This window comes from Bos mutus, chromosome 1 (assembly GCF_027580195.1).
Source record: "Bos mutus isolate GX-2022 chromosome 1, NWIPB_WYAK_1.1, whole genome shotgun sequence".
NCBI lineage: Eukaryota > Metazoa > Chordata > Mammalia > Artiodactyla > Bovidae > Bos > Bos mutus.
Genome location: NC_091617.1, coordinates 83,263,361 through 83,275,927, shown reverse-complemented (window position 1 = coordinate 83,275,927; position 12,567 = coordinate 83,263,361). Strand labels below are relative to the sequence as shown.

The 12,567-nt window shown below is 35.2% G+C and overlaps 1 protein-coding gene across 6 annotated transcripts in view; it reads left to right on the top strand.

Annotated features, from left to right (window-relative positions):
• ATP11B (ATPase phospholipid transporting 11B (putative)) overlaps positions 1–12,567 on the top strand; it is a 123,632-nt gene that overhangs the window by 37,077 nt on the left and 73,988 nt on the right. For all 6 annotated transcript variants that reach the window (XM_070372919.1, XM_070372923.1, XM_005892534.3 and 3 more), the window contains exons 5-10: positions 649–756; positions 945–1,073; positions 1,681–1,784; positions 4,098–4,145; positions 5,970–6,034; positions 8,600–8,681. In XM_070372919.1, coding sequence (XP_070229020.1) covers positions 649–756; positions 945–1,073; positions 1,681–1,784; positions 4,098–4,145; positions 5,970–6,034; positions 8,600–8,681 — 536 coding nt within the window. The remainder of the gene's footprint in view (positions 1–648; positions 757–944; positions 1,074–1,680; positions 1,785–4,097; positions 4,146–5,969; positions 6,035–8,599; positions 8,682–12,567) is intronic.

Sequence of the window (12,567 nt, the reverse complement as noted above, 5' to 3'; positions counted from 1 at the left end):
GGGAGACATTGGAAATGCAGCAGATTTTAAGGATAACATCATCAGTTTAGTTTTGAAATGTTTAATGTTATTTGTGAGACATCAAAATGGAAATATTAAGAATGCATTTGGATATTTAAGTTTATTAGAGTCTGGAAATACAAGCTGGAAATAGAAATTTCAGAATTTTTTGAAGACACAGGGATGAAGAAATCGGGTAGTAGGAAGTAAGAGAAGGGTGAAAAAAGGGCCCGTTAAGATGATACAGAAGGAGCCTCCCATAGTAAACTGAGAAGAAGTAACTGAAGAGGTACTGTGAAAACCAGGAACCTGTGTGTGATGAAAACCAAGTAAAGAGAGTGTTTCTAGTAGTAATGAATGCCAAAGTAGTCTAACATGGTTCTAATGAATGAAATGTTTGGGGGAAATTATGTTTCCCTTTCTCATTTGATAAAAAGTATCTCTGGGGAAGGGAATGGCAATCCACTCAAGTATTCTTGCCTGGAGAATTCCATGGACAGAGACACCTGGCGGGCAAGTCGGACACAACTGAGCGACCAACACACACACACACATCTTCTAATTACACAACTGAGCGACCAACACACACACACACACATCTTCTAATTATACTAAGAGGGGCTTTTTTTATTCTTTTGATGCTTACAGGGTTATGAAGATTGGCTAAGACATATCTCAGATAATGAAGTAAATGGAGCTCCTGTTTATGTTGTTCGAAGTGGTGGCCTTGTAACAACTAGATCAAAAAACATTCGGGTATGCATTTAATAAACAATAGAAATCAATTATATATTAAAAGGAAAAATTCTAATCTGATTATATTTTAGTTAAAGTCTGCTTTCCTACATTAAAATATTACAGTAGACCACTTGTTTAGAATGCAATAAAAATAAGTCCTGCCTTTTAAAATCTGTATATTCACTTTTCCCCCAAATTCTTCATAGGTGGGTGATATTGTTCGAGTAGCCAAAAATGAAATTTTCCCTGCAGATTTGGTGCTTCTGTCCTCAGATCGACTTGATGGTTCTTGTCACGTTACAACTGCTAGTTTGGATGGAGAAACTAACCTGAAGGTTTGTACATGTGTATGTTTGAGTGTGGCTCTTAGTGAACAAAACATCTCTGGATTATAGTGATATTTTCCTTTGGTGAAGGTAATAAAGTTTGACCTGATAAAGGAGAAATGTTTTAAATTACTATTAATTACTTCATGAAAGTATACATTTTACTTCAAGGTTAGCCTCACATGGTTTAAGCAAGTTAAGAAAAGTAAAAAGTGCTTTGGAGAAACTATAATCTTTTAATATACTGGTGCTTTTTTAAATAGCGGGCACATTTAAATTTTTCTCAATTTTCAAAGTACAATCAAAGATTTTACTTGATTCACTTTTTTCTACCTATTAAATGTATTTGCAGTAAACTTTGAGCAGTGATGACTATTAACACACTTACAGACTTAATTTCCTTGTATGCAAATGCCCTTTGTAGACCGATAGTCACAGTAGCTCTTTTCACTGCTTGTTACTTTACATTCTTCTTTCTCTTCTCATCTGCCATCTAGCTTAGTGATCTCAAGTACAGAATGCTATGATTTCATTTGTAAAAGAGATTTGAAATAAATGATGTCTAAGGTCCCATTTAGATCTCAAAACTATGGGCTTTAACTTTTCTTTTTTTCAGACACATGTGGCAGTTCCAGAAACAGCAGTATTACAAACAGTTGCCAATTTGGACACTCTTATAGCTGTGGTAGAATGTCAGCAACCAGAAGCGGACTTGTACAGGTATGATGTGATAGTCATCATATTCATCTTAAGTCTGTTTACAGATCTCATTTTTTACAGTCATAAACATGCAATGAAATAGCTGTTTGAAAACATCATTGGGGGGAGCAAGGCGGGAAATCAATTAAATGCGGGCAAAGCTAAAAGCAGAATTTGGCAGAATTCTAAGCTGAAGTATTAAAAGCTGCGCTTTTATTCACATGTTTCTCCTTATTATCTTCTACTTTGGTGTGAACTGGCTTTATAACAATAGCAGTAAACATTATAACAATAATAGTAGTTATGAGGGAAATAAAGTTATTTCCTTAGAAGAAAATAATCTAATGGTGTGTGTGTATATATATGCACTCAGGCACATGTATATGTGTGCTCCATGAAGGGCCATGTCTTTGTGTTTGTTAGGAACTAACTCATTTTAACACTGTAAGTCATCTTTCAGTGAGCTATATGCTAATTATTGCCATCTATGAAATGGAAACAACTTTCATTATTAAAAACTTCCATGAGAAAACTACTCATTTTTACTCAAAAACGGGTAAGAGTAAAAATCACAACCACATTGTAAAAATTGACCTCAGCTTTTTGTCATTCTCTGCATTTGTTGGCTTAAGATGTAATCATTAGTCATTGGCTTTTTCAGATCTCTTACATATCTTTGTTCTGGATCCATATATTTATAATGGAATTTTCTCTGTGTGGTATAAAAACGTTACATTTTCATCAAAAACAAAAACAATGTGGAATTTTCCACTTAACTATAAAAATTGGAAGTTCTGTGCATTTAAATTATAAGATAGATTTAACTGTGAAGAATTCAGTGCTTTGAGTTCTATATTGCTGTTATTTCTAAGTCTCAGAAAAGGATGAATTATAAAAAGATTGTTGAAAACTAGAAAATGATGCAGCATTAAGAAAGCATATAAGATTAATAATGAGATCAAATGTGTAATGCTTTGAGTGGTTTTGCCTTATTTGAAAAATGGGGAAAAAGTTTAAAAAAGCTTTTTAAAATAAGAAGTACAACATTTTATTGTCACCACTGGGAGCACCTGACCCCCAGGTCTGCTCTTAATCAGAATACATGATTTATAGCCAAATGTCAAGTCATCTTTGAACTTGTATGCCTATCCCCAACCAGGGTTCTATTCCCAGGCCCAACATACTCTTTGAGTGTCAGAGTTGTGGATAATTGCATAAAAATTACAGTATTCTGCCTTAGGAGGCTGCAAAACAGAATGGAGAAGGAGAGTGGCAAATTCAAGGAAGCCATAGGCAGAGTCCAAGCAGTAGTTTTTAGAGGGCAAGAAAGGCCCAGAATGTCAGTAGTCACAAGGGGAACGAGATACTGAGGTCACAATCTGTTGGAGAATGAAGGATAGGAGAGGCCTGGGCTGGGAAGCAGTCCTGGTCCAGAAGGGGTCAAGCCAGAGTTAGAAACCCTGGAGGCTGTGAATCAAAGCTCAGTGGATCAGGGGACTCTGACACGAAGGAGTTGGACAGCTGGTCAGAATGGAGAAGGTGACAGCATCACCCATGACCTGTAGCAGCAGCAGAAGCAGGGTGAGGTTTCTCTCACTCATGGGCCCAAAGACTTTAAGTAGCAAGTGGATGAGGGTCATGTTGTCACACTCCATGGAGGCACTGTCGTCATTCTCATTCTGGTGCACTGTCACTAGCCAGAGGCTCTCTGCTACTCGTTATGGTAGAGCAGCCCCATGACGGTAGGAAAAAAAGGCATAAAGTTAAAGGAAAAGACATAATCGTCCCAGTAATCGCCTTCCAGCTCCACTAGGAGGTTGAAGACAATGATGGAAGCAGAAATGACTAGCAACTGGCCAGCCTCTAGGCCATTAATTCCTGCTACAATTTTGATGGCAAAAGTGGGTGAAATAAACCATGAGAGCTAGTGAGACAGCTGTGGGCAGCAACAACAGCTTATGGCACCAGCACATATTTGTACATCATCTGCAAAGCCCAGGAAAATCATGCAGGGGATGGCAGGGAGCACACTGCATGGTGGGGGAAGGCTTTACACTGCTCCTCCACAGATGGAATGGGATGAAGCAGAAGAGCATGAGAGGGAAAACAGCACCACTGATCACTCCCTGAGAATCTAACAATACTAATTTTTTAAAGCTTAGTGACTGATTTACCTTTGTAATTTCTAGTATGAATATTGGATCATTCATACATGCAAAAGACTGGTTTTGTTTCATGTATAAGAATAGTACCAAAACTTTCTTGAAATTTTCCACCTATTGATGTCGTAAATGTAATATTCGTTTTTTTGTAACATGATGAATTCTTTGATAGATTCATGGGACGAATGACAATAACTCAACAAATGGAAGAAATTGTAAGGTAAGAATAAATTTGCATTATCCAATCACTTTTAAGTGAAAATTGTTTCAGGGAGGGAATTGTTTCCTCCCCGTTTAGGAAAATTAGGTCTTCACTTCAAAATCATTCCTCACAAACTAGAGTACTGGGCAATCTAGAACTTCTTTACTCTTCTGTTTGGTTGCTTGGTTGTTTTGGTTTGTTTTCCCTCAATATTCAGGTTAATTTCTGGTACCTACATGAAAAACTTCTTGTCATTTCAAAGATTTTATGATAGGGTGAGATTACATTGTTACGCATGACCACAAAGCTGAATTTAGAATAAATCTTGGAGTCAACCCTTGAACGTCTCATTAGCATTCCACCTATTTTCTGGAGATGTTCAGTTTATACTGGCTGCATAAAATAAGATACTAATATAAAGAACTGAGAATTTGTTTTAATAAAATCCTCAAGACAAGCCACCAAAAATATGCATTAGGATGAATTCACATTTTTAATATAAGTTAATATAGGGGCACGTTCAGTGAACTCTGTGACAAGGTCTTTGTAAATTTAGGGACCCCTGCTGAACAACAGTGACTGGGTTTTATTTTGATTTCTATAGTGACATAATGGAATGCTTGTGTGGATACATAGTATGACTCGCATTAAGATATTGTGGCTGGTAAAGGAAAAGAGCAATTATGTTAGCAAGGAGAATGTTTTGTTTTTTTTGTTTGTTTTTTAAGGGAGCCTTGTTCTTTGCTGAAGCAACCAGAGTGAACTAATAAATTTTTTAATTTGAGGCTTTCTACCATTATATCCTAATTTTATATGCCAACTTGAGCTCAAAGTTTTTCTATTCATTGTTGGAACCAAATGAAAAAGAACTGTAATAAGTCTCCTGAATAATTGATTTTGGAATATCCATTCATTGTGTTCCAAATATATGATCTAATAAAACCATACTTGTTATACATAGCCAAACACCTGACCCCTATATTCATTGGATTTTTTTTTAGTGTTTGGGTTTATAGACCTCTTCAGAATTGGTTCAGATTCTGTTTAATTCAGATAACCTTGTATGTATATTTCAGAAAAGCCTTATGATAAGGAATATCAACAAAATTAAAGCTTTTTAGTCCATCCATAACAGAGTTATCATTTGCTATCACTAAGAAAATACAATTTTCCTTTCTAGTTATTTCTTCTCGTTTTATATCTCCATTATGGAGAGAAATTCATACAGCAAGAAGAACCCCATGCTTCAAGAAGTATGCAATGCAAGTAGTCAAGTTGCAGTGTTCATCTTGCCTAAAAAAAATACTAACTCACTCACTATGCTATCATTTGTAACCTAGTATAATTTTAATTGTGCAGAAAACATGCAGTAATACACAAATCATAATACAATTTATGTTTACATTGCTTTTTTTCTTCACGCAACCTGTTTACATTGTATTTTAATTCTGTATTTTCCCTTTGAAAACTGTTTATTGATTTTGGTCAAAATTTTAAAATTTCATCTTCTGTAAAACATTTTTAAGTTACCACTTAACATCACTTAATTTTGTTTTATGTCTAAACTTCTAAAAGTAGTGGCTTTCTGATGATATCTACAGGCATAATCTTATTTCTGAGTCATTGACCTTAAAATGACTGAAATTCTAAAGCAGATATTTGTTGTTACAGTAACTAACATCATGATTGACCTAGACAGCTTTATACTAGCTGAGATTTTGGTTTTATGAGAAAGCATTGTTGTAAGTATAGCTTTGAGTCCCTTCTGTCTGCTAAAGATGCCATTTAAATTTTACTTGAATTTTTAATAAATTTAATGCTTTTGGTTATTTTTCCCCCTAGACCTCTGGGGCCAGAGAGTCTCTTGCTTCGTGGAGCCAGATTAAAAAACACAAAAGAAATTTTTGGTTTGTATATATTGAAAAATTTTAATAATAGATTTGTTTTGATGCTTTATATGAAGTATTTTTGAAAGCACAGCATTTGTGTTATATTGGTTAGATAATTTGTCTGTGATAATTTTCTTTCAAAGATTGTGTTAATATAATTTTGTGTTATATTTTTTCTTAATTCTGACTTTTGAATAATAGATTGGAACCTTGCTGTTATATTTTCTTTGTGAATACTTCGTGCTAAGAAGATAATTCTGGCATTTGTATTAATGGTGTTGAGAACTATATAATCTGGCACCATGGTACAATAAACCACTTGTATTATTCCATTATAGTTAGATTGGATTGTTAAAACTGCTAGCTCATTTATTCCTTCAGTAAATTCTTAATGATCTGTGACTGTGTATCAGATGCTGTTTTTACATACACTGACTGGATTAAAAGGATAAATAAATAGTGTTCTTGCATTGGAGATCTCAATTCACTATGCTCTGAGTCAACTCTAGGTAAATTGTGAAGTTAATGATAACCTTTAGCTGTCAACTAGCTCCTCACCTTTAAGGAATGGCCACTAGCTTTTGAGCTCTTCTTTCTCATTCTTTTGTTTTCTTTTAACTGTACTATATCTTATCTCTCAGTGTTAGGCTCTCTGATAAAGAAATCCATAATTTTTTAAAAAGGAGAGTAATGAGTGTGACCAAAATATGGAGAGATTGGAACTCTCATACATTGCTGGTAGGAGTAGAATGTTCCAGCTGCTGTGGAAAATAGTTTGGCAGTTCCTCAATAAGTTAAACATAGAATTATAAACATATCACCTGGCAATTCTACTTCTAGATATATACCTTAAAGAACTGAAGACAGGTGCTCAAAGGCTTGTATGAGAATGTTCATAGCAGCACTGTTTACAATAGCTCAAAGGGTAGGAACTGCCCAAATGTCTATCGACTAATGAGTGGATAAACAAAATGTAGGCTATCCAACTAATGGAATATTATTCCCCTATATGAAATGCAGTACTGATAAATGCTGCAACATAAACTTTGAAAACATTATACTGAGTGAAATCAAACAGAAAAGGCCACATGTTGTATGATTCCATTTATATTAAAAGCCCAAAATAAGTAAATTCATAGAAATAGAAACTAGATTAGTGGTTCCCAGGAGCTGGGTAGGGGAATGGGAAATGATTGCCTAATGGGTTCAGGGATTTTTTTGGGAGGAGGGGGGCGTTAAATATTCTTAGTGAGGATGGTTGCACAACATTGTGAATGTAACTAAGTACCTCTGAATTAAAATGGTAAATTGTACGTTACGTGTATTCTGCCACAATTTAAAAAAGGAAACCATAGTAAAGTTTTATGGTTTAAAAAGTCCAAAGAAACCTCCAGGACTTTTAGGCTCTCTCATATAATGCTGTATTTTAACACCTCTCTAGCAGTAATACCTTTCACAGTCTTAAACTTTAGGAAATTTAGATGAATTTAAATTTATTTAAATTTATTTACACATATTTATTTACACATAAATATGTGTATTCCTTTAGATGAATTTGCTGCTGTTTTCCTAAGCACCGCCTCTCTGTGTTGTACCATTCTGTCTGATTTCTCACATTTCTATAGTTTTGGTGCCCTTTATCATTTGAGTTGTAATCTCTGCCTTTAAGGAATAATTCTAATAGTGAAAATTCCAGCACAGATCTTTAGGAAGAGAGCATGATGAATATTGTTCCTCACATCATACTGCTTAGGAATAGGCATAAACATCTATTGATCGTCTTTCTGTTTCTAGGTATTTTGCTAATTTGTCACACAACCTTGCAACAGTTTTAATGAGGTTATTTTTTCCCATTTAAAGATGGAGAAATTGAGACTCGGAAAGATTAAATAACTTGCTCAAGGTTGCAGAACTAAGTGGCAGAGCTAGCATTCAAACAAAGCTCTAACTCCAAAGTTTTTTTTGTTGTTTTTTTTTTTTAATGAGACTGCTCTTACCTAATTTCAAGACTGCTCTTCCCAGTTTTAGTCCCATTATTACTGTCGTTCTCTCTCATCTCAGAGTCTTTCTCATAGGCACATGTTTTTAGAATAGCAGTTTCCTTGTATTTACTTCATTTACTGTGACAGATGACCATATTATCTTTCCATTGCTTATGAGATTATGTCTAGACTCCAGATCCTGGCATTCAAGGCCTTTCAAACTGACCCCAATCCATTGTTGGAACCTAATAGAAAGTGCTTTTCCATTTCTGTCTTTGCCTTATAGTTAGTGCACTATTTGCTGTATCTGTAATGGCATTCTCTGCTATCTTTATCTTTCCAAATTCTTTGCCCCATCAGTTCCAACTCAAGTAATACCGCTTTCATTCAAATGTCTCAGTTATCATTCAGGAACAGAATCTATATGGCTTTCTCAATCAGCAGGCTGAATGACTGGAGTCTCCCAAAAACCTCCAGGACTTGAAAGCCGAATTCTAACAACTGTCAGTTGATACATTTTTTAAGTTGCTTTCATGCTAGTGAGTACATTCCTTTTGTGAAACATAGTGGAGGATTAGTTTAAGTCTGTTTTGTTTTTCAGGTGTTGCTGTATATACTGGAATGGAAACTAAGATGGCATTAAATTACAAGAGCAAATCGCAAAAACGATCTGCAGTAGAAAAGTAAGAAAACTATTTTATTTACACATAAATAGGACTGTTGATATGGATATTATATATGTATAAAATACGTGGTATAAATATATGTTTCAAGTCAACAAAAGATGGTATCCTTGAGGATAGGGAGAGTTTCTCATTTTTATTCAATTCTGATTTATTGACATACAGTTGATGAATAATATTAGTTTCAGGTGTAGTATGTGGTGATTTGACATTTGTATCAATTATGAAATGATACAATGAGACTAGTAATCGTCTGTCCCCATACAAAGTTATTGCAATATTATTGACCATATCCCTTATACAGATATTACATCCTCATATCATTTATTTTATAACCAAAGGTTTGTACTTCTTAATCCCTTTCACCAATTTTATCCATTCCCCCAATCCTATCAGGCCAACCACCTATTTATATCTATGAGTCTGTTTTCATTTTGTTTTTTTAGATTCCACATATAAGTAAGATCATACGATATTTGTCTTTCTCTGTCTGACTTAGTATAATGCACTTTAGATTCATCCATGTCACTGATGGCAATATTTCATTTTTTATGGCTGAGTAATATTCCACTGTGTGTATATATACCACATCTTTTTTATCCATTCATCTATTGGTGGACACTGAGGTTGCTTCCATATCTTGGCTATTGTAGATAATGCTACAGTGAACATCGGGTGCGTATATCTTTTCAAACTAGTGCTTTTGTTTTCTTTGAGTAAATACACAAAAGTGAAGTTGCTGGACCATATAGCAGTTCTATTTTTACCTTTTTTGAGGAAGCTCCATATTGTTTTCCATAGTGGCTGCACCAATTTACAGTCTCACCATTAGTGTATTCAGTTCAGTTCAGTTGCTCAGTCGTGTCCGACTCTTTGCAACCCCATGGACTGCAGCACGCCAGGCTTCCCTGTCCATCACCAACTCCCGGAGCTTACTCAAATTCATGTCCACCAAATCAGTGATGCCATCCAACCATCTCATCCTCCGTCATCCCCTTCTCCTCCTGTCTTCAGTCTTTCCCAGCATCAGGGTCTTTTCCAGTGAGTCAGTTCTTATCAGGTGGCCAAAGTATTGGAGTTTCCGCATCAGTCCTTCCAATGTATATTCTGGACTGATTTCCTTTACGATGGACTGGTTGGATCTCCTTGCAGTCCAGGGGACTCTCAAGAGTCTTCTCCAACACCACAGTTCAAAAGCATCAATTCTTTGGCACTCAGCTTTTTTTATAGTCCAACTCTCACATCCATACATGACTGCTGGAAACCATAGCTTTGACTAGACGGACCTTTGTTGGCAAAGTAATGTCTGCTTTTTAACATGCTGTCTAGGTTGGTCATAGCTTTTCTTCCAAGGAGCAAGTGTCTTTTAATTTCATGGCTGCAGCCACCATCTTCAGTGATTTTGGAGCCCCCCAAAATTAAGTCTCTCACTGTTTTCTAATTGGTGTATTAGAGTTCCCTTTTTTCCACATCCTTACCAGTACTTGTCATTCATTGTATTTTTGATGATAGTCATTCGGACAGATATGAGGTGTATCTCGTGGTTTTGATTTGCATTTCCCTGATCATTTGGGAAAATGTCCAATTAGATCTTTTGCCAGTTTTTTAATCTGATTGTTTTTCTGATGTTAGGTTGTGTGAATTTTTATATATTTTGGATATTAACCTCTTGTCAGATATATTATTTGTAGAGTTTTCTCTCATTGGGTGGGCTGCTTTTTTGTTTTATTGATAGTTTCCTTCACTGTGCAAAAGCTTTTTAGTTTGATATAGTCCCTTTTTGCTTTTGTGTCCCTTGCCTGCAAATATATATATATATGTATATATTTTGAGGAGATGCAATAGGTATATGTATATATTTTGGCCATGCCATACAGCATGTGGAATATTAGTTCTCCAACCAGGGATCGAACCTGGGCTCACAACACTGAAAGCTCAGAGTCCTAACTACTGAGGACCACCAGGAAACCACCCCTCCAAATATTAAGATCAATGTCAAAGAGGAATGGATGCTTTCTAACATTTATGTATACATGTAGCATTTTGCACAATATTTGGCATATTGTAGATGCTAAAATAATGATTTTAAAATAAAAACTGTTGAATAATAATGGAACCACTTGAGCGGACTAAACCTCCTACAGAAAAGAATTATAAAATCTGGACAGAATATTAATAAACAAGTATTTGAAAGCATTGGAAAGTGATCAAAAACAGAAACTGGCAAGGAGTCTACTCCTGAAAAATGACAGCAGCAACAAGGGGGAGTGCAGCTTTTTACCTGAGGGCCCTTTTTACTTACTGTGCTGCTGCACAGGCTATGAGAGAGCCTGAGCTTTATCGTGTGTAGACGTTAGAGGACAAAGTTCAAAGCTGAAGGAGCAGCTAAAAAGGGAAAAATCATTTTAAGGGAATGAACTCCAAAACAGGCACATAAATTCTACCCAAATGACTGGATAAAAAGAAGCAATTAAACCCAATCTGAGAATAAAGAGAAGAAATATTTAAAATGTAGGCTTTAAACAACAGAATAAAAAACAAGCAATAGACAAAATTAAGAGCCAAAAGTTGCTTCTTTGCAAATATTAAAATAGGTAAATCTATACCCAGATCGGACACAACTGAAGTGACTTAGCAGCAGCAGCATACCTAGATCGAGGGATCAAAGGGAAAAGAAGTGGTAGAAGAGAGAAAACTTAAAAAGATTTGCATTGCCTCATTTCAAGACAGTATAAAGCTACAGTAAGTTTTGTATGATTTTAGCATGAAAAGATAGTTCAGTAGGTTAAAATATAGAGAGTTGAGAAATAGTGATTTTCAACTAAAGCATTAAGTGAATTCAGTGAGGAAAAAGTCTTTTCAACAAATGATGTAACAACAATTGGATATTCAAATGGGAAAAAAAATAATAAACTTCAACTCCTGCCTTACACTGTACACCAAAAAAATTTTTAGGATGGATCATAGATCTAAACATAAAAGCTAAAACTATGAAACTTTTAGAAGAAAACTTTGGGAGATATCTTCACAACCTGGAGATAACTAAGTATTTTTTAGGACACAAATAGCATAAATAAAAGGAAAAATTGATAAACTGGACTTCCTCAAAGTTAAAAACTTCTCATCAGACTACACAATTAAGGAAATGAACAAATAAGCCACAAACTGGGAGAAGATATTCACAAGATCTATCTTACAAAGAACTTGTATTCAGAATATATAATGATATATTAAAAACTCCTATATGTTTATAATAAAAACAGCCCAGTGAAAAAAATAGGTAAGATATGAACAGATACTTCACAAAGGAGAATATACATGTGGCCAACAGGCACATGAAAAAGTGTATATCATTAGTCACAAGAGATACAAAGTAGAACTACAAAGAGATACCAAGACACACTTATTGAAGTGGTAAAAATGGAAACTGAAGGTTCCAAGTATTGGCAGATAAGGAGCAGCTGAAGCACTTCTAAGTAATCTGTGGGTCAAATAGGAAATTTCAAAGAAAAAATTTGTAAATACCTAGAAATTAATACAAATACAACAATCACATTTTGTAGAATGTAGCTATAGCAGTGCTGAGAAGAAAATGTATAGTACTTGTATTAGGATTCTCTAGAGAAACTAAGCCAGTAGTTTATACCTAAGTTACATATAAGGGGAGATTTATTATAGGAATTGGTTCACGTGGTTGTGGAGCCCATGAAGTCTCAGTCGGCCAAATGCAAGATAGAGACCCAGGAAACTTGGTGGCATAATTTAGCCCAAATCCAAAGTCCTAAGAACCAGCAGCTCTGAGGTCCCTAATAAAGAAGAGACAGAATTTCTCCTTCCTTCGCCTTTTCTTATTGTTGTTGTTGTTCCATTTGAGCCCTCAATGAAT